This window comes from Neomonachus schauinslandi, chromosome 5 (assembly GCF_002201575.2).
Source record: "Neomonachus schauinslandi chromosome 5, ASM220157v2, whole genome shotgun sequence".
Taxonomy (NCBI): Eukaryota; Metazoa; Chordata; class Mammalia; order Carnivora; family Phocidae; genus Neomonachus; species Neomonachus schauinslandi.
The window spans coordinates 159,316,269-159,334,863 of NC_058407.1; the positions used below are offsets into that span (position 1 = coordinate 159,316,269).

Here is an 18,595-nt window from a genome sequence, read left to right on the forward strand (position 1 = left end):
GATATGGAGAGACCAGGCAACCTGACCCCAAGACCCCATCCTGATCCTTCTTTTTTAGGAAGGCCTTTTCCTTCTGTTCTCCCCACCCCAGACCTGCTCTGCCACACCCCAGGTCTGGGGGGCCTGGCATCCCCAGTCCACAGCCCCATTACACGGGGTAGTATAGTTCTCTGAATATAATATATCTAGACCCACCCTTCCCCTCCCCCAGGGGACCAGATGAATATTTGACACACACATCTCCCTCCTTTCCCGAGGCTGTGATGGAGAGAGACCCTGGCACCATGGTGGGGAGGCAGGGGTTCCTGGTCAGCCTTGAGGCACCGATGCCCAAGCTGGCCCTGGGCCACTGGCCAGCCCAAGAAGCTCATGAGATGAGGAGGTCTGAGGGGAGCTGGAGCCAACATCCTGTCCCCCACCCTTGGGTGGGCCTCAAGCTTACAGCCCTCCAGGATCAGGCTCCACCCACCCCTGCCCCTGTCCCATTCATCTGCTCATCCACCCCTGCACTTCAGGAATAGAAGTGGGAGGAGCCATTGAGGATGTGGGAAGCGACACTGGTGCTACGGCTCAGAGGCCCAGGCACTGCAGCGGCAGGGGGGCCCACGTTGTCACTGCCACTGCCCCCCGAGGCTGCCCGCCGCAGGGGCTGAGGGCTGTTTCTTAGCAGCAACAGGGCTCCACCACGGGGTGTCCCACTCTGTGTGGGGGGCCCCAGCCAGTTTGGGGGACCTGGAGGAGCCAGCAGAGAGGGCTGACGCCAGGCTGGGGGGGGCATGCCCGGTGGAGGAGGACCATGGCTCCAATGTGCCCCCGATCGGGGAACAGGACGTGAGGGCCAGGCAGGGGCAGGGGGTGGAGCAGGATAGCCCTGGGCAGCAGCCTCGGCTGGGATGCCCCCCAGAGCCATACTGGAGAAGCCCAGCCTCATGCTCTCAGCATCGAAAGCCTCGATCTCACGGGCCTGCCGCTCGAGCAAACTCCGGATTCGCTCGGAGCGCCCTGTCTGCAAGGCCAGCAGCTCCTCTTCCACCTGGGACACCCAGAAGAGAGGTTAGCAAGTCCAGGGGCAGGAAATGGGGAGCCTGCCCTCCCCAGTGCATCCTGGTGTCAGAGTCCCCTTACCCGCTGCTCCAGCAGTGCCCGCCTCAGAGCCACCCTCTGCTCCAGCTCCCGCAGCTCCCGCTCATGCTGACTCTCTGTGCGGATCTTGATCTTGCTCTGGTAGGCATTGAGCAGCTCCAGCTCCTGTTGAAGCTGCTGCCGAAGGGCCTGGAATTCTGCCTCCTGGGTCTCATCAAGCCGCAGCTAGCAAACGGGAAGAACTCATTTTAGGGGCCTCCTCCCCTACCCCCACAATCCTCCCCTGCCCCAGGTAGGCCTGGGCCCTAAGGTTTCAAGAAGCAGCCAGTCTCAACATCTATCAGAATGAAAGGTCGTCATACCCTGTGACACAGCAATTACACTTCCAGGAATTTATCCCCCAGGTATACTTGCACATGTGCTCGGAGGTGTTCACCGAAGCGTTGTAATAGCAAAATACTGGAAACAACCTAAATGTCCACCAATAAGGGATGGGTTAAAGAAATTATGGTACATCCATACCATGGAAAATTCTATGCTGTTTCAAAAATGAGACAGGTGTACTGACATGGAAAGATGTCCAAGAAATATTAGGTGGAAAAAGAAGAGAACAGTATGTACAATCCGATCCCATTTCTGTTTAAAATTGTATGTAATTTTCTAAATATGCATAGGGAAAAAACCTAAAATACAATTATTAACCACCTCTGAGAGGTGGGATTGGATGAGAAAATGGCAATGAATAGGGGCACTTTGATGTTTTACACTATATGTAGTTTTTAACTGGTCCATTCCAGTGTTGTGTGATCTCTCTTAGAGAACAGCAATCTTCAAAATCCTCCAGAAGTCTGAGTAAATCGGCCCAAGGGCCACAATCATTTTAATTTGCTCCCTGTTAACACATTAAACTAACTCAGGCCCAGGAAAAAATTATAGCCCCTCTTTCCTTGGTGGTTCTTGGTAGTCAGGCTGGCTTTGTCAAGACCTTAAGAAAATACTTGAGAGAGACAATAAAACCATGGCAGAGAATACTAACAGTGGGAAAGTATCCAAGTTTCCCCCAAGAACAAAAGCCCCGTCTTTGTCCACACTCCCCCATTCCCACTCCCCATAACTAAGCCGGGTGTACAGAGGCCAACCTCCACCATGCTCCCTCCCTGGACCCCAGGCCTCACCGCCTGTGAGCTGAGCATCTCTGAGATGGACTGGTCGTACTGCTCGGCTAGGATTGCCAGCTTGCGGGTCTGTTCTTCTTTGAGCCGCTTAAGGAGGCTCTTGTGCTGAGCTTTGGGTGTGGTCTCCAGCAAGTGTGCCCGCAGGGCCTTGTACTGCCGAGTCTGGATCTTACACGTCTCCTGGAACTGCTTCTTGATCTGCAGCTCCTTAGACTATGCAGTGGACGGACCAAGGGGAGATGGGGGCAAGGGAGAGGAGGAGGAAGAAGAGGAGGAGGAGAAACAACCAGGGGAGAGGGGGAGGAGAGAGGGAGAGAGGGAGAGAGAGAGAGAGAGAGAGAGAGAGAGAGAGAGGAGACAGAAGCAGAGACAGGGAGAGGGAGAGAAACAGAAAACATGTTAGACAGAGGGGGCGGGGGGAGCTGTATACAGACAGACACGGAGAGATGGGATTGTGTTGAGAGAGATCAGGAAGGTTCTCAATGGGCAAGAGATACAAAGTAAACAAGACAGGTTCCAAGAGCATGTTCAGAGTTGGGTAGAAAACTCACAAGAAACAGCAGGAGAGTTCATGGACAGGGAACTGAAAATCTTTAGGGTACTGAGTGCACACAAGAAGCTCTGACCATGCAAAGAGGGAGAAAATACAACCCAGAGACAGAAGCCAAGTGAGCAAAGAGTGAGAGAACCAAGTCACACAACACACCCATGGAAGAGAGCAACACAGCTAAGGAAAGACAGAAGGAGTCCCAGGTTCAGCACCTCAGGGTGGGAGGGAGAGGAGGAGGATAAGCTCCGAGCTGCGAAATGGATAAGGAGTAGCCCCATCTTGGGCCACACCAGGGGAAGGGGCAAGGAGGTGTCCAGAAAGGGCCTGACAAGTTCAATGGGCCAGCAGCTGCTACCCTGACCAGATCTCCACATTCCAGCCCGGCCCCTTATGTACTCAGCTCCCACTCCAAGCCCACAACCAATCCCATTTCCATGCCCCGCCCCCACTCTGCCTGTCACCCCCGCCCCCCCAAAACTCACCACCCCCTACTGCAGAGGGTTTGTAGTCCCATCCCCAAGCCCTCTAGGGTAAAGCCTAATGTCAGGAGAGAAATTCAGCTCCCAGGTAGAAGGGAACCACATAGGGAATGGGTTGGGAGAAAAGGCAGGGGATGAGGACAAAAGGACCTGGAACCTAAGGACTCTCTGGAAAGAATCCACCAACAGGGGAACTATGGGACCAAGAAGTTCTGTGGAAGCTCAATAGGGGCTCAGACCTCTGAGCTAGTGGTGGTCATGGTGCAACGAAGCTATGAAGGCAGAGAGGATGAGGCTGAGGAGTGAAAGGAGTTAAGATAACGTAGATGGGGGTGAAGAGGTCATGGAACTGGGGGCCAAGGGTCCAGATTGGGGGCATACCCGGGATGCTAGGCGGCAGGACAAAGCAGACAGAGGCAGCCTGGGCCAAAGGTACAGTTCCGCTCAGATATTTTATTTGTGTTTGTCTTTTTCTTTTTTTTGGTGGGGGAAAGGGGACAGGTTGGAAGGGAGACAGAAAAACAAAATCAAAGAGAGAAAAAAAAAACATGACTTCCCACCCACCGCCACCCCTGGCCCCAGGCCTGAGTTGATGAGGGTGAGGATGAGCACACACACAGCGGGAGAACAGCAATAATTTAGGGTGGGGGAGGAGTGTCAGGAGAACACAAAGTGTAACTTCTGGACTCCACGGTGGAGGAGGCTGCCTGTCTAGAGGTCCAAAGGACTGGGGTGAGGTGGGAAAGCATACTAAGGAAGGAGGGGTGAAAGGGAGGAGAGGATTGGGACTGGAGAAACCTCACTGAGTAGTGGGAGATAAAGTGCTCGATGCTCTAGACTCGGGCTGAGGAGGAGCCAGAGTTGGTTACCTCCAGGGAGGCAGGGCCCGGGACTGGCGGGTTCGGGATCGCCGCCCAGTTAGAGTCCCAGGCACTGGCTGGCGAGAGGCAGGAGGCCCCAGCCGGCGCTGGCTGCGTGGCAGCAGCCGAGGGATACGGCTGGGCCTTTCACCCCGGAGCAGGCCCCAGCTGGCCAGTGTGTGGATGGCCCAGGGGGGCAAGTGGGAGGCTAAACCCTGGCTGGCCCGTGCCAGGCGCCAGTTCCAGCCCTTGCACAGGGTCCAAAACCTCGCCAACAGGGCTAGTGGGTGTCGGGCAGTGCGGGGATTACCCCGCCGGGGCCCAGGGACAGGCAAACGGCTGCGGAAGCCATCCTTGTTGGTTTTGGGGTAGAGTGCAAACAGGCCCCGGTCCCCCACAGCCCCACAGCCCTGTAGGGCACGAAAGGCCATGGGCGATAGGCGCAGGAGAGCCCGCAACCAGAGTCGAGAGATACCCCGGCGCATCCGGGGGCCCTGCTGCCGCAACCATTTGCCCCCAGCTGCGAGAGCTGCCAGAGGTAGAGCCAGGCCTGGCCAGGCTAAGAGCCAGGCAGCCCCAAGGCCCAGAGGGACACCCATAAGGCCACGGCGCCAACTCAGACCCAGGACGGCCCCCAGTGCGGTGCCCTGGGCCAGGAGTAGGAACAGACTGGGGGGCAGGTGCAGAGCTGTACAAAGAAGTAGGTAGGAGGCCCCCAGGCCCACCAGCCCCACCTCAAGGGCCAGCAGTGAGGCCTGCAGGCCACCCCCACCCTGCGCTGCCAGCAGTGGGAGGAGCAGCAGGAGTAGGAGGGGCAGGAGGCCAGAGGAGGACCCCACTGCAAAGGAGAGGCCGGCCAGGAGACCATGGGACAGAAGTCCAGGGAGCTGGCTAGCAGGGCCGTGCCTCAGATGTGTTGGAGGGGGCTCAGGGGGGATGTCTGGTGAGGGACAGCCATCTCCAGGATCCCTTGGGGTCCTAATTGGAGCTCCCTCTTCCTCTTCCTCCTCCTCCTCGGGAACTGGGGTCAGTGCCGGGCCTGGGATCCAGCCAAGCTCAAATTCCTCATCCAGTAGGCTCCCATCCTCTTTCCCCCATAACCTCCATTCCCCAGCTGTCTCCTGGCCTACAATGCTCCTCTCCTGGGGTGCCAGGAATGGGACTCTAAGTTCTTCTACCTCCTCCTCAGGCAGACCCCAAACTTCCTCCTCAACCAAACTCCTATGTTTTTGTGGACCGGGACTAGGGGTTCCTGATTCTTCCCCCAATATCCTCTGTTCCTCTGGCTCCAAGGTGGCCCCTTCCTTTCCCAGAATCCTTCTCTCTGGAACTGCTTCCTCCTCCTCTCCCAGAATTCTTTGGTTCAGGACTGCCTCCTGGTCAGATGAACAGGGCTGCTCTTCTCTAGGGGTGCCTGTGCTGGGTGGTCCCAGAGCCCCAGGAATGGGGAGCGGGAGGCCCGGGGGACGCTGGCCTGCACGTACTTTGAGGCTCTTGGGCTGCTGGCGAACCTGGGCCGCGTGCTTCTGCCGCAACTCTTGCTCACGCCGCTTGTTGTACTCCAGCTGGTTACCCAGCTCCGTCTGGTGCTGCAGGCGGGTGAGCTCCGCCCGTGTGCGCTGGACGGCCTGGAGCTGCCGTAGCTCCAGCTCCCGTGTGGCCTCATGCTGCCGCAGCAGCAACGCACACTCCAAGTCCTTCTGGGTCTGCTTCTTGTTCAAATCCTGAGGCAGAAAGGAGGCAGGGCCCCGAGCCCAGTCAGGAAGCCTTGTTGGTGTCGAGAGAGCCCCAGGACTCCCAGGGAGCTGAGCACGGGGAGCTGAGGGGTGTAAGGGAGCCAGGCTCCTGGCCGGCCTGGGAACAGAAGCCCAAGGAGCTCAAGCAGGGTCTGACAGCACGAGGAAAACAGGGGCGTGGAAGAGAAGCCAAGCAATGACACGAAAGAGGGCAGAGGGGAAAGATGACCCCCAGCAAGGCAGACGGAAGGGGTAGGCGCCTGTGCTGCGGGAGGGAATGCGGGATGGGGTGGCCTACCTCCCGCAGCAGGTCCTGGTCCAGGCTGTGACGAGCCAGCAGCATCTTGCGCTTATACTGGCGACACTGAAGCTCAAAGTACTGGCGCTGACGTCGCAGCAGCCCCGCCTCCTCCTCCGCCTGGCACTGCTGGAGCTGCTCCTTCTGCCTCAGAAGCCACTCGGCCTTCTCCCGCTTCGGGGTGCTGGGGTTCTCCTGGAGCTCCTGCGCAAGGCAGGGGGGAGCGCAGGGGGGTCAGGGCACCTCGCCTACCACAGGCCCTGCCCGCGGCTGCAGCCCCATCCCACCTCTTTCAGCTGCTCCTTCCGCAGTTTGTAGGTTCGCTTCTGTGCCTCCAGCAGGGCGGCCAGCTCCTTCTTCTGCTGCCCAAGGATGTGCTGCTGGAACTTCCGCTCCTCGGCCTGGGCAGCTCGAGCCTCCTTCTCACCGATGGCCTGGTGCCGCCGGGACAGCTTTTCTGCCTCAGCCCCAAAGCCAGCCCGCTGGGCCTCAAGCTCCCGCTGCAGCCGCGCGCTGTGCTCCTCGCGCTCACCCCGCAGCCGCGACTCGAGGGCCAGCAGCTGCTTCTGGTGCTGTCGTCGCATCCGCTTATAGCCACTCAGCTGCTCCCGCAGCGCCGAGTCCTGCTCGTGCTCCTGGATCTGGCGGCTGACCTGGGGCAGGCGAGAGGGTAAGTGGGGCTCAGCCCTGCCCCATCTCAGGAACACACGCTTCAGACTCGGGTTTAACACTCATTTGGTGCTTTCCTCACACTCGGCCCCTCTGAGCCCGCTGCCTCCACAGGCTGAGGGACACTCAGTCTATTTCACAGACCGGTGAGACCCGCACAGGGCCCAGCGCAAGAGTGGCAACAATTCAAGTTAATTCAAAATCAGACATACCTGGGCTACACTCCCAGCTCGGTCACTTACTAACCACGTGACCTCAAGCAAATTAACGACACTAAGCCTCAGTTTCCTCATCGGCTAAATGGGGCAATGATACCCTTTCATAGGAAGCTGTGGAAATTAAGTCTGATAGAGATGTCATAGTGTCTCATAAAACGCTCTGACCTAACAAGTGTTGGCTTCTTTCCATTTCAGCAAACGCTAAGGACTCCTTACACAGCCCAGGTATGGAGCTGGGAGCTGGGCCATGAGATGTTGGGAGTATCAAGAACACTGGACCTGGATGTCCCCATCTGAGGTTTGGAGTTTAGGTCCCACTGTGAAGTGGGCATGACTCCCAACTAGTCCAGGTGGTCACGTCCCTGGAAGTCACAGAGCTCTCTGCACAGCACCACAAAGCACTAAGCACCACAGGATCTGAAGAGCTGTCCTAGCACAACAGTCAACCACAAGCATTAGCCATAGAATATATTAGACTGACCACTAGCCTCTACGGGATTTGATGTTGGTGCCTGCAGCCAAGCAAGAATGTAATCTAAAGGTTTATTGAAAGCATGGATGGGGGCGCCTGGGTGGCTCAGTCGTTAAGCGTCTGCCTTCGGCTTAGGTCATGATCCCAGGGTCCTGGGATCGAGCCCCGCATCGGGCTCCCTGCTCAGCAGGAAGCCTGCTTCTCCCTCTTCCTCTCCCTCTGCTTGTGTTCCCTCTCTCGCTGTCTCTCTCTCTGTCAAATAAATAAATAAAATCTTAAAAAAAAAAAAAAGCATGGAAGAAAAACTATGTTTTATGAAAAGTCTATCCAACCTTTCCTGTGAACTGAGAAAAACATCACCATGACTTGATTTTAGGAGGATCAAGGTCCTGCTGAATTTGAAAATTTGAGAACAACCAAAGGTGTTTAGGCAAGTGCCTTGGACAATAGCGTATCTGAGTCACGAATGTCTCATCTCTCAAATGGGCTTGTACCCTCTCCCTCCAGAGGAGCTAGAAGGATGAGATACAGGCATGGGTATGGGCCTAAGAGCCAATCAATGGTATCAGGCAGACACTGGCCACCATTCCTTGCCCTCCAGGAACATAAAATCCAGCACACCTATCATAATGCCATTTAAGAGTAACACAGCACCTGGCTGGCCAGAAGCCTGGGAAGACACCCCAGGACATGCTACTTAAGCCTAGCCACGAAAATGGCGTAAGAGTTTACCAAGCTAGGAATACATTGGGCAATGTAACCAAAACAGTCTGTTAGGAGAAGAGAGTGGGGAGGTCGAGGAGACAAGGTGAGAGACAGCAACAGAAAGTGAGGGTGGAATCTGGATTTAATTCAGTGCCACAGGAGCAAAAAATCATCTCTGGACTTAAGAGTTTGGGGCATCCAGGCTGAGGGAGAATGGCCACACTTACCAGGGAGGCAGTACGAATGGTGGCAAAGTGGTCCCGGTTGCGGCAGTAGGCCCGGCGGCGGGCAGAAGAGGTGGTAGAGGTGGGAGCTGGGGCTGCCGGCTGCTGGAGAGGGCCAGGGGTCATCTCTGGCTGGTAGGGGTCATCATACAGGTTGTCAGAACCCTAGAGGAAGGGAAGGTAACAGGGATGCCCAAGGTTCAGAGGTCACTGGGCCCAAAGGGAGTTCCCTGGAGACCCAGTGAGACTTAGAGGAGGAGCAATCACCCTTGGGGGGGAGAGCTGGGGCTCGGCCTTGTCACAGTCAGGCTTGCTGAGGGTGGGCTGCATACCGGCAGTCGGTGGATGATGGAACTATGGGAGGTGACTGTGTGCTCCCCCTCCTGCATCATGGCCATCTCTCGGGCTTCGGGCCCTTCCTCTTCCTCCTCTTCCTCTTCTTCTTCCTCCTCCTCCTCCTCATTGTCTGAAGCATCTGCTAGGCTGTTGACCGAACTGCTCTGGCTGGAGGCGCTGATGGACATGCTGGGCACTGAGTGGCTACTCTCTAGACTGGTCAGCGTCCCAGCCCGGTGCATATAGGGCTCGGCCTCCTGTGGACAGGGTGCAGGCTTTTGGGCAGGGAAGGGGAAGGACAAGGGGTGTGTATATGGAGGCAGCACAGGGAGACGGAGGGTAGGAAGAGGGAGAGGGAAAGTGAGCCAAGCGGCTGCTAGGAGGCAAGCACAACACGGTGGTATAAAAGGGTGGCATGGTAAGCAGGGTCACCTCCTCTTCCTCTGGGGCCTCAGCACCAGGGCCATTGGGTGCCTCTTGGAACAGGATCTTCTTCATCTTTCGGTACTGCAGGTTGTCCAGCTCCCGCACAGCATCCTTAGTCCTCTGGATGAGATCCATGATGACTGTGGGTGGCCGCTCCCGGAGCACAAAGCGGTGCTGAGGGGAGAGAACGCTGAGGCCTGCTGCCAAGCACCCTGCCCCCCAATATCCCCCGGGCTTTGGCATTCCCTCTGCCCTGGGACAATTCCCTGGGGCCCATGCCCACCATGAACTGATGCTAGCCTTGTCCTACCCCTTGCTCCCGCATGAATTTTCACCACCCAATCACTACTCCCGGGACAGGCTCCTGTTCCTCCAGGCATGGCTGACAGATAACAACAGTCAGAAGATCTGGATTGTAGTCCAGGTCCTCTATCAAAGTACTGTGTGCCCCTGGACACATCAGCAGGCCTCTGTGGACCTCATAAGGTATCCCATGATTATAAAACAAGTAGGTCAAACTAGACTGTCTACATCAGTTCCCAACCAGGGCTCCTTAGGCCCCCATGAATCTGTGAAGGGAATGGGGGCCCCTCTACTTTTGATAACTCAAAACACACCTAAGGGAAATCAGACATTTACCCATGACAAGGCTACACAGGCTTTTGGCTTGAATTACATCAGATCAGTGTGGTAACCCTGGTTATCGCACGCAGACCAAAAGCTCTGGCTGGCAATTACATACATCTTTGATTAATAAAAGATGGGAAAACAAATTATTACTTAATAAAGGCAGTCTCGTAGACAAAATCTTACAAAATACAGAGTCCACTGGGCACTGGGAATGGGGACGGGAATTCATAAATGAAACTCTTAGTGGAGGAAGAATTGGGAAACACTAATGTCCCTGAGGGGTTTGCTCAGGTGATTCTAACAGGCAACAGTTCTAGGAGAATGCTAGGCCAGTGAGCCCTCACCTTCAGAAGAACCTCTGAGGTTGGTCTGTCTTGAGGGATTTTCTGAAGACAGGAGTCAACAAAATTCCGGAAGTACTCAGACCTACAAGTCATGGGAGGATAAGGGAGGGGTGGGAAGGGCATGAGCCAGGCAGCCTTACCCCTGGGCCCAGGAATCCCAGTCCTCACCAGTGTCCTGACTGGAGCACAGGGGACTCGTTCTGTGCAATGTGGTATAAGGCACTCATCGCATTCATGTTAAACAGCGGTGGTTTCCGTTCGGCTACAGAGAAAGGGTCAACAGGGAGAAGGTGAGAGGTGGCAGGTAGGCAGAGGAGGCTGGAATGGAAATCAAAAGATTTGGGTCCACACCCCAGCTCCCTGACTTCCTTGCTGAATGACCCTGACCAATTCTCATAATCTCAATTAATTCCCTCTGTAAAATTTAACACCTACCCTCTCCCCTGCACATGGTGGAGCAGGATCAAAGAAAACAACATGTGCATAAGCACCGAAGGAAGCAGAAGGAAACACAGTTATCAGCCCAACTAACATTTATTAGGTTCCAAATAAGTGCAAAAAACTTGGTGAGTGTTATGGGGAAGTTAAGGAAAAACAAGAGACAGGCCCTGTCCTCAAGGAACTTCCAGTCTAACAGGGAAGGAGACAGAAAAATGGCTGGGAAGCTGGGTGTGCATGCTGGGCCCTCAATCTGGTACACAGGCAGGGGATTAAGGGCAGGTCTTTTGGAAAAAGGGATATTGGAGCTAGGCCTCAGATTAGAAGTTATAAGCCAGGAGCTCCTTGTGGCCCAGACAAATGTTTTGTGTCGTTTATGTTTTTTGGCCTAAACAGTGATTTTTAAATTAAATTCCAACCTAACAATTTTTTTAAAAAGATTTTATTTATTTATTTTGACAGAGAGAAAGAGAGACAGTGAGAGCAGGAACACAAGCAGGGGGAGTGGGAGAGGGAGAAGCAGGCTTCTGGCTGACTGGGGAGCCCGATGTGGGGCTCGATCCCAGGACCTTGGGATCATGACCTGAGCCGAAGGCAGACGCTTAACGACCGAGCCACCCAGGAGTGCCTCCAACCTAACAATTTAATAACCATTATCATCATCATCATCTAAATTTTTACTTTCTCCTAAAAAATTAGATCTGGTGAAAAGGAGCTGACATTCCTGCATAATGATGGGTTAGAGCTAAGAAAGAGCAATCTCCAGTTTGCCAGGGCCTTCTCCACATTGCTTCTCTGATACAGACTATCAGCTGCCATTTATAATCAGGACTGATTGTTTCTTCAATAGTAGAGAATTATTTCTCTCCATTCATGTCTCTACCAAAAACTAGAAATAAAAAGGACAGCTCTCCATTCTTCTTATACCTGGCCTGTTTCACATATTTGCATCACCTGTCCGGCTGTGTCCTCAAATGACAAATGCAGACATGTGGAGATGGATGTGTGGATGGATGGATGTCCAAATCTCGGACTCTGGGCAGAAGACAATACAAACCAAGGCAAGAAAGTGGAAAAGTTCATGGCACACTCAGGGCGTGGAGCTCATGAAGGGGAGAGCCAACCTTCAGGAAGTGGAATCTTTAGCTTGGTGGAAGGAAGGGTGGGGATGGCGTCACTCTTGAAGGCAATGGGGAGCATTAACGGCTTTGCGGAGGGGAGCGAAGCAACAGCACCCAGCTAGGGAGGATCTCTCTGACATGAGAGAGACTGGAGGGAAGAAGAGACTATTGGTAGGAAAGATCACTGCAGGAAGTCATTGATAAGAGAAGCTAAGGGCATCTCTTTCTTGGGCAACTAGCTGTGCCTGGCACCTTGTTGAAGGCTTTACGAATGTGACCTCACAAACTGTTGTTTCAGTAGCGTAAGCTGGCAGAGATGAGAACCTTCACAGGGCTTCAAGGCCTGATGAACTCACTTGAGCCTAACTCTCACTGCTTTTTACATGGCATTACCTGCAATATTCCAAACAACTGAAGCTAGTCTCAGCAACTCATGCCTGCTCTTACCTATCTGGAATGCTCTTCCCTACAGTCTTCACACAGCTACTATTTGTCTTATGGCTCTGCTTAGACAGAATCTGTCTAAGCCTCAGCCCCTGAACTAGGTCAAGTCCCTTGTTTTATGGTTGTACTGTTCCTGTAACTTCTTCTTTCAGCTTCTATCACACTGAGAGAAAACATGCCTGTTTCCCCAACTAGAATATAAGTTCCATGAAGGCAAGAACCTCATTCACTGCTATACTCCCAGAACCTGCTAGGATAGCATGGCACACAGTGGGCATTCAAAAAAGACGTGGGTGCCTGTGTGGCTCAGTAGGTTAAGCATCTGCCTTTGGCTCAGGTCATGATCCCAGGATCCTGGGATCGAGCCCCGCATCGGGCTCTCTGCTCAGGGTGGAGTCTGCTTCTCCCTCTCCCTGCCGCTCCCCCTTTGCTTGTGCTCTCTGTCAGATAAATTAAATCAAATCTTAAAAAAAAAAAAAAAAAAAAGATGTAGAACTAGAGTAGTGGACAGGAAGGGAAGAATGCTCCGAAATCTTCAGGTCTAAGAGCTGGCAGGATTTGACAGCTGCCTGAATAGGGGATCAAGGGTAGAGTCAAAATGGACAGGAGCTTGAAAACCTGAGGATGAGATGGTAAGAGAAAGAGAAAGGAGTGGAAAGAAAAAAGGACGAAGGAACAGAGGATGTCATCCTTACCCAGCTCAATGCAGGTTATCCCCAAGGACCAGACATCCACCTTGCCATCGTACTGCCCCTCATCCATTGCCAGGATCACCTCCGGAGCCATCCTGGGAGAAAGGTCAGGGGAAAGAGGCTGATCACTCACCCAGACTCTGCCAACTCCTGCTCCCAACATCCTGGGGACTCTCTCCACTCACCACTATCCCCACTCACCAGTATGGGGTGCCCACAAAGGAGTTGGCGGGTGCCATGATAGATGCAGAGCCAAAGTCCCCCAGCTTCACCAAGCCTGGCTCTGATAGCAAGATGTTTCCAGCCTTCACATCCCTGCCAGAGACAAAGCACAGGGATAAGGCATGCATCTTAGGAAGGCTGGGCAGGGGCTTTAGCACCAAGTTTCCAAGAGGGCTGTAGACCAGCTGAATGAGAAGTGGTGTAGAGTGCACCCCCTCCCAGCCATTGTCAGTGCAGCTTGTACCTATGGATCATGTTGTGGGAGTGCAGATAAGCCAGGCCCTGAAGGGCCCCGTGGGTCACAGCTGCAATCTCCACCTCCTGAAGGGGCTTCTTGTGCACTGGGGAGTGAGGGAAAAACATCAAACTGAAGGGAGCCCAAGGGTGGGGCTGGAACAAGCTCCCCTGATCCCTTCCCCTACAGCTTCTTTGCCCTTCTCCCTTCTCCCACTTGTCGGCCAGAGCCACTTACCTTCTAGAAGGTCAGAAGCTGAGCCCAGGCAATACTCCATCACCAGCTAAGAAAGGATAAAGGGTCAGAGATAAGCATATCTGGCCACCCCTGCCCCATCTCCCTTGGACAGAGATCCAGAGAGTTTCTCTGCCTATCCTCCACTCAGGCATTGCCCCCGGGGGGTAAAGATAGAGAGAAAAGACAACTGAGAAAACGACGTGGTCATGGGAGAGTCCCTTAGAGCCAGGGCCTCCTCTAGAAACAGCCCAAGATATCACCACTCCCATCTGAATCCCTTCAAAGCCCCATCCTATCTCCATTTCCTCCAGTCTACGTGCCCCTTTCCAACTACTAACAGTTTATGCCAATCTTCAAACCAGCCTCTCCTTCTGGACAGACATTGCTGTTCATGGGTTTGTCTGAGGACTAAAGAAGTTGGGGGACACTTCCTCCTTTCCGAGGTCCCTATAATGGCACCTGGAACAGGGCCCACCTAAGAGACTAGACCAGGACAAGGATGGGGGGCAAAGATCAGGCCAGAGTCAGGGGGGTAGCTCACCCAAGCCGTGTGCTCCCTCAGGTAACAGCCCCGGTACTGAATGGTATTGGGGTGCCGGAGCTTCTGCAGGAACCGCACCTCCTTGATGATATCCTGCCACTTCTGAGAGGAGGTCAAGGGAGGAGAGGCTTACTCATCCTACACATCGAGACTTGGGTCCCCTGCCCTGCCCCCCACCAGTCTTGTCAAACTTGACCCACCTCATTTGACTGCTTCCCACTGTAGGACATCTTCTTGATGGCCACCACCTCACTATTCCGGACATCTCGGGCCTAGAAGACCAGACCAGAAGGTAGTGAAGGCCCCTGGTAAGAACTGGGCAGCGGGAAGACTTGCTGGCCCAACAGGAGAGGGCAGGAAAGGCTGGTGTGGTACAGTAGCGTAGAGGGCTGTGGACCCACAGCAAGAAGAATGCAGTGCCCATCCCTACCCCATTCTCCTAAGTCCCAACTCACAAAGTACACGGCTCCAAAGCTGCCATGGCCAATTTCCCGGAGATCAGAGAAGAGCTTTTCAGGGTCATCCTTGAAGAACAGCTCAGCCACATCGGGGTCCTTCAGGCTCCCGGCCCGGCCCCCAGCTGGCATGATGGCCCCTGGGGGCCCTGAGAGTGGGGCCTGACCTGGAGAATGAAGAGCAGACCCTTAGAGCAAAGATGGGACACTCAGAGAGAGGAAGGGGGCTCTCAAGTTTCTGTCTTCTCCTCCCCTAGTTCCCTGATGAGGGGGAGGCACCGCAGAGGAAGGGCAAGGGGGAGATTAGGAACAACATCAAAGCTCCAAAAAAATGAAGTTGCCCTGGCAACCAGAGCACGGGGGCCGGGTCCCTGGAGTCCCTAAAACTGTTAGGAAGACTGAGAGCTAAGCATCCTCACCACCCCCAGCCCTCAATAAATCCATTTTGCTACAACCCTTACTTCTCCCCTCAAGAATAAAAGATCCCGCCTCCCAGCCAGAACCCCAGATTCCCAAGTGTCCTGCCCCACAAGTCCCATACCCCAAATATTTCCAGGCACCTTCCTGTTCCCCTTGGCGTTGAGGCCCCCTCCTCCCTCAACCTCTCACACCCTGGAAGAGAGCAGGAAACAGCCAGGCCGGAGGCAGTGGAAATCCGGCCATTGTTAGAAGTGGGTACTGGCCCAGAGGGGCCAGAGGACTTGCTCTCAAAAAGGGCTAGGGACACTGTGGTAGGGAGGAGATGCAGAACGGGAAGGACAGGGATAGAAACGGCATCTGGATTTTGGGGCCTCTCTATGACCTGGGCCGCCTTACTTGTCTAGTCCAACTGCATATGCATCATGCACAGGTACAGGACATTTGTAGTGTACAAATAACATTTATTGAGAATGTAAAGTAAGCACCTTACATGCATCTCTCTCATTCAATCCTTACCACAACTTTATGAGGATTTACTATTACCCTTATCTTGCAGATGAGAAAACAAGCTCAGAAAAGGTTAAGTCTTGCTGAAAGCTGGTCCCCTATGCTAGGCATGAAATAAGCAGGGCAAGATAGTGATCACCATTTCACAGATGAGGTGAATGAGGCATAGAAAGGAAGGAGGATTTCTCCAAGGTCAGAGAACAGGATCTTCTCTCCAGTCAGGCCAGTGTGCTTATTACTGTCTTAGCAACTCACCTCAAGCTCATCCCTCTCCTGCGGGAAGCCTCCCTTGACCACTCTAGCCTTTGGGGGGTAGTTCCTAGAGCACCCAGCCCAAAACCCAGAGCAAGCTCCTGCAGTACAAGGAAGCCAAGGACCCCGCCCCTTTCCCCCAGGGAATTCCAGGCCAGGCTCCTGGCTAAGCACTTGTTGGAATTCAGGCACAAAAGAGCCTTCAGCAGACTTGGACTCCCAGGGCAGACAGAGTTCTAGCTCCTTTAAAGCACCTAACAATTTAGCATGTGATTATATTCTGTCGTGCATTGTTTCCTGTTGTGTTGTTAATTTTGTCTCCTTAGCCCAACTGGAAGCTGGAGGGCAAGAAGTAAGCCTGACTCTCGCGTGGGCCCCCAGGGTGCAGAGGGCTCAGAACAGCCTGGGAGATTGATTGACTGCCTTCAGCCAAGCCCTCAGCAGCTCCCAAGCTGCTCAAAACAGGCCCCTTTCTCCATTCTCCTGCGAGCAACCCTGCCAAGCACCCCTCACCCCCATCACACACCCACACACAAAGGCAGGTGCTCACAACTTGCCAAAGCAATCTTCTTGACCTCTTTACCAGCACCCAGCCCAGAATGCCAACCCAGGACCCCAAGCCACATATAAGGGATGCCAACAAAACATCACGCAGGGCCTCTTCCTCAAATAATGAATATTTGAGCAATTACCAAGGTCTGTGCTAAATCACAGCCACTTTCTAAAATGGACAATGTTATCACCATTCTGCAGATGAGGAAACCCAAGTCTGTCCCTAAGCTACACTACCAGTACATCTCATCAGCAACACACCACAGGGTTTTGAGTAAGTTCCTTATACTTGGTCTTCTCTTTGGTAAAATGGATTACAGCATAGGGCTGTTGAGAGATTTTTAATGAGATCTCAAACCTAGGAACACTAGGCAGACACTTAGCCTATGGGTTTTTCCTTCCCTGCCTCCAGGGTCACCACAAGGATTTAATACTTTGGAGATCATCCTACCCCAGCAGCTTGGCTTTAACTGTGAAGAGACACCACTATGGCTACCATTTGTCAAAAGAGAGAGCCCTCTCAGGAACCCAGGCCAAAGAATGGAATCAGGGTAAAGATGAAGGTCACAGTAGAGAGAAAAATCCACGAGACAGAAGACAGGAGCCAGAGCCTCCCATCAGGAAAAGCTTCTGAGTATAGCCCTCCTAAAAAGGAAGCTCTTCTCCCCCTCATTCTTAAATCTCACCCCAACTCATTCTCCTCTGGATTCCTGGCCAAGAAGAGATGCCAAGAAACAGGTATGGAGCAGGGGCAAAACTTGATCAAGAACTTAGGTTCAAATCCTGATTCTGCCACTGTGTGACCTTGGGCAACCTCTCTGGGCCTCAATATTCTCAACTGTAAAATGGGAAGACAGCAACAAAAGAGGCCCCCACAGGGTGAATGGAGGGGGAGGTGTCACATGAGAGAACAGATGTAAAGCACTTTGTAAATGACAGATCGCTTGACAAATGTATGAGATTACACCATCTGCAAGAGGTTGGAAGGTAATGATATAGCTGGGAGAAAATATTGCCAGGCATTCCCTAACACAAATGCACACACACACTTCCTTGAAAGGACAAGAAATCCAACCAGACCATGCCTAAAAAACAGATAAGTGGACCCACCATGGAGATCAAAGGCAAGGGAATCAACACCCAAAGCAATCCAGAGAAAGGGGTATAATCACAGAGAACAGGTAACTGTGAGGGGCAAAGTGAACATGGGAGAAGACCAGAAGAGTGCAAACCCATCTGATTAGCTCAAGCACCCTAGGGCGTGACCCCCATGACATCAAAGACCCTGTCACCTGATGCTCCCCCATCAGACAGACATAATGAAGGAAGAGGAACAAGGTGGCAGCAAAAGGCACGGCTAGCCAGAGGCTGACCACTGGCCCACTGGGCTTCATCCTGAGAGGGCCTACCCAGGCCCAGTTCCTCAAAAAGGAGCACCCTTTCTTCTCAATGCTAGATACAGGGACCCGCGCCCCTGCACCCCGTGTCTCACCTGGTAGGGGTCACTATGGTGCCCCAGCGCTTCCGCCTCCTCCTGGGGTCCTCCAGCGGCTCTGCCAAGCAGGGAGAGGGGCAAGGAGACCTTTCCCCTTGCCACCTCTTCCTCGGCTTTCGCCCTTCCTGAGGGGCGGGCCCGGGAAGCCTCCCCTGGAGGGGAGGGGGTGACAACCTGATCTGACCTCGCGGTCCAGTCCTCCTCCTCCCCGAGGGCGACAGTTGCTGAATCCCGGATTTCTGGTTGTGGGGTCTGAACCCCAGATATTTGAACGAAGGGAGGCTGAATTTGATATCTGAACGCGCGGGGAATGAACCCCGGATACTGGTGCACGCAGGGGCCTGAACCCCAGATTTTTGAAATCCTATGAAACAGAGCCCCAGGTTTAGAGAGGTTGGGACCCGAGTCCTGGATATGTTGGGTCTGAGGGGCTGATACCCGGATATTTGAGAAGCGAGGGGTCAAGCCCGGAAATTCGCGACCGAAGGGCCTGAGCCCCAGGTCTTCAGCCACCGACAGGGGGCCCACCCCGAGGACGTCCGGCCGCACGGCCCCTCTCACGCCGGGGTCCGAGGGTGACAGCCCTCACTCCCGCCCCGGCCTCCTCCCTTCTCTCTCCTGGGGGTAGCTGACAGATTGTAGCTAAGGACGGTCCCCGCGCCTTCTCTCCCTCTCCTCTTCTCAGCCTCAGCCTCTCTCCGCACCACGGCCCCGGTCTCGTCCCCGTCTCCCTCTCCCTCTTCCTCCCAATTCCAAGATGGAGACCGGGCGGGAGCGCG

The 18,595-nt window shown here is 54.1% G+C and overlaps 1 protein-coding gene across 5 annotated transcripts; it reads right to left on the minus strand.

Moving 5' to 3' along the window:
• Positions 1-8: 8 nt before the first annotated feature.
• TAOK2 (TAO kinase 2) lies at positions 9-18,573 on the minus strand. Of its 5 annotated transcripts, none has more exons than XM_021700357.2 (19): positions 17,814-18,548; positions 14,591-14,757; positions 14,336-14,407; positions 14,136-14,237; positions 13,595-13,640; positions 13,367-13,463; positions 13,102-13,215; positions 12,904-12,995; positions 10,374-10,467; positions 10,206-10,287; positions 9,238-9,405; positions 8,802-9,062; positions 8,473-8,634; positions 6,469-6,834; positions 6,182-6,385; positions 5,632-5,871; positions 2,259-2,471; positions 1,126-1,308; positions 9-1,033 (listed from the first exon to the last, which is right to left on the minus strand). In XM_021700357.2, the coding sequence occupies exons 2-19, from the start codon at positions 14,720-14,722 to the stop codon at positions 512-514; spliced, it is 3,150 nt and encodes a 1,049-aa protein (XP_021556032.1). In that variant the 5' UTR covers positions 14,723-14,757; positions 17,814-18,548; the 3' UTR covers positions 9-511. The 5 variants fall into 5 exon arrangements, with proteins under 5 accessions (XP_021556032.1, XP_021556031.1, XP_021556029.1 ...); XM_021700356.2 differs by having other exon boundaries at positions 8,802-9,080; XM_021700354.1 differs by lacking the exons at positions 9-1,033; positions 1,126-1,308; positions 2,259-2,471 and having other exon boundaries at positions 3,493-5,871; positions 8,802-9,080; positions 17,814-18,573.
• Positions 18,574-18,595: the final 22 nt, after the last annotated feature.

What these genes read in the sequence shown, in the direction of transcription:
- TAOK2 (XM_021700354.1), bottom strand. Translation starts at nt 14,722, where the DNA reads ATGCCAGCTGGGGGCCGGGCCGGGAGCCTGAAGGACCCCGATGTGGCT. An exon ending in TGAGGGAGCACACGGCTTGG is followed by an intron (nt 13,641 to 14,135) that starts GTGAGCTACCCC and finishes ATCCTTTCTTAG; the next exon opens with CTGGTGATGGAGTATTGCCT. An exon ending in AGGCCCCAGAGGAAGAGGAG is followed by an intron (nt 9,081 to 9,237) that starts GTGACCCTGCTT and finishes CCTGCCCAAAAG; the next exon opens with CCTGCACCCTGTCCACAGGA.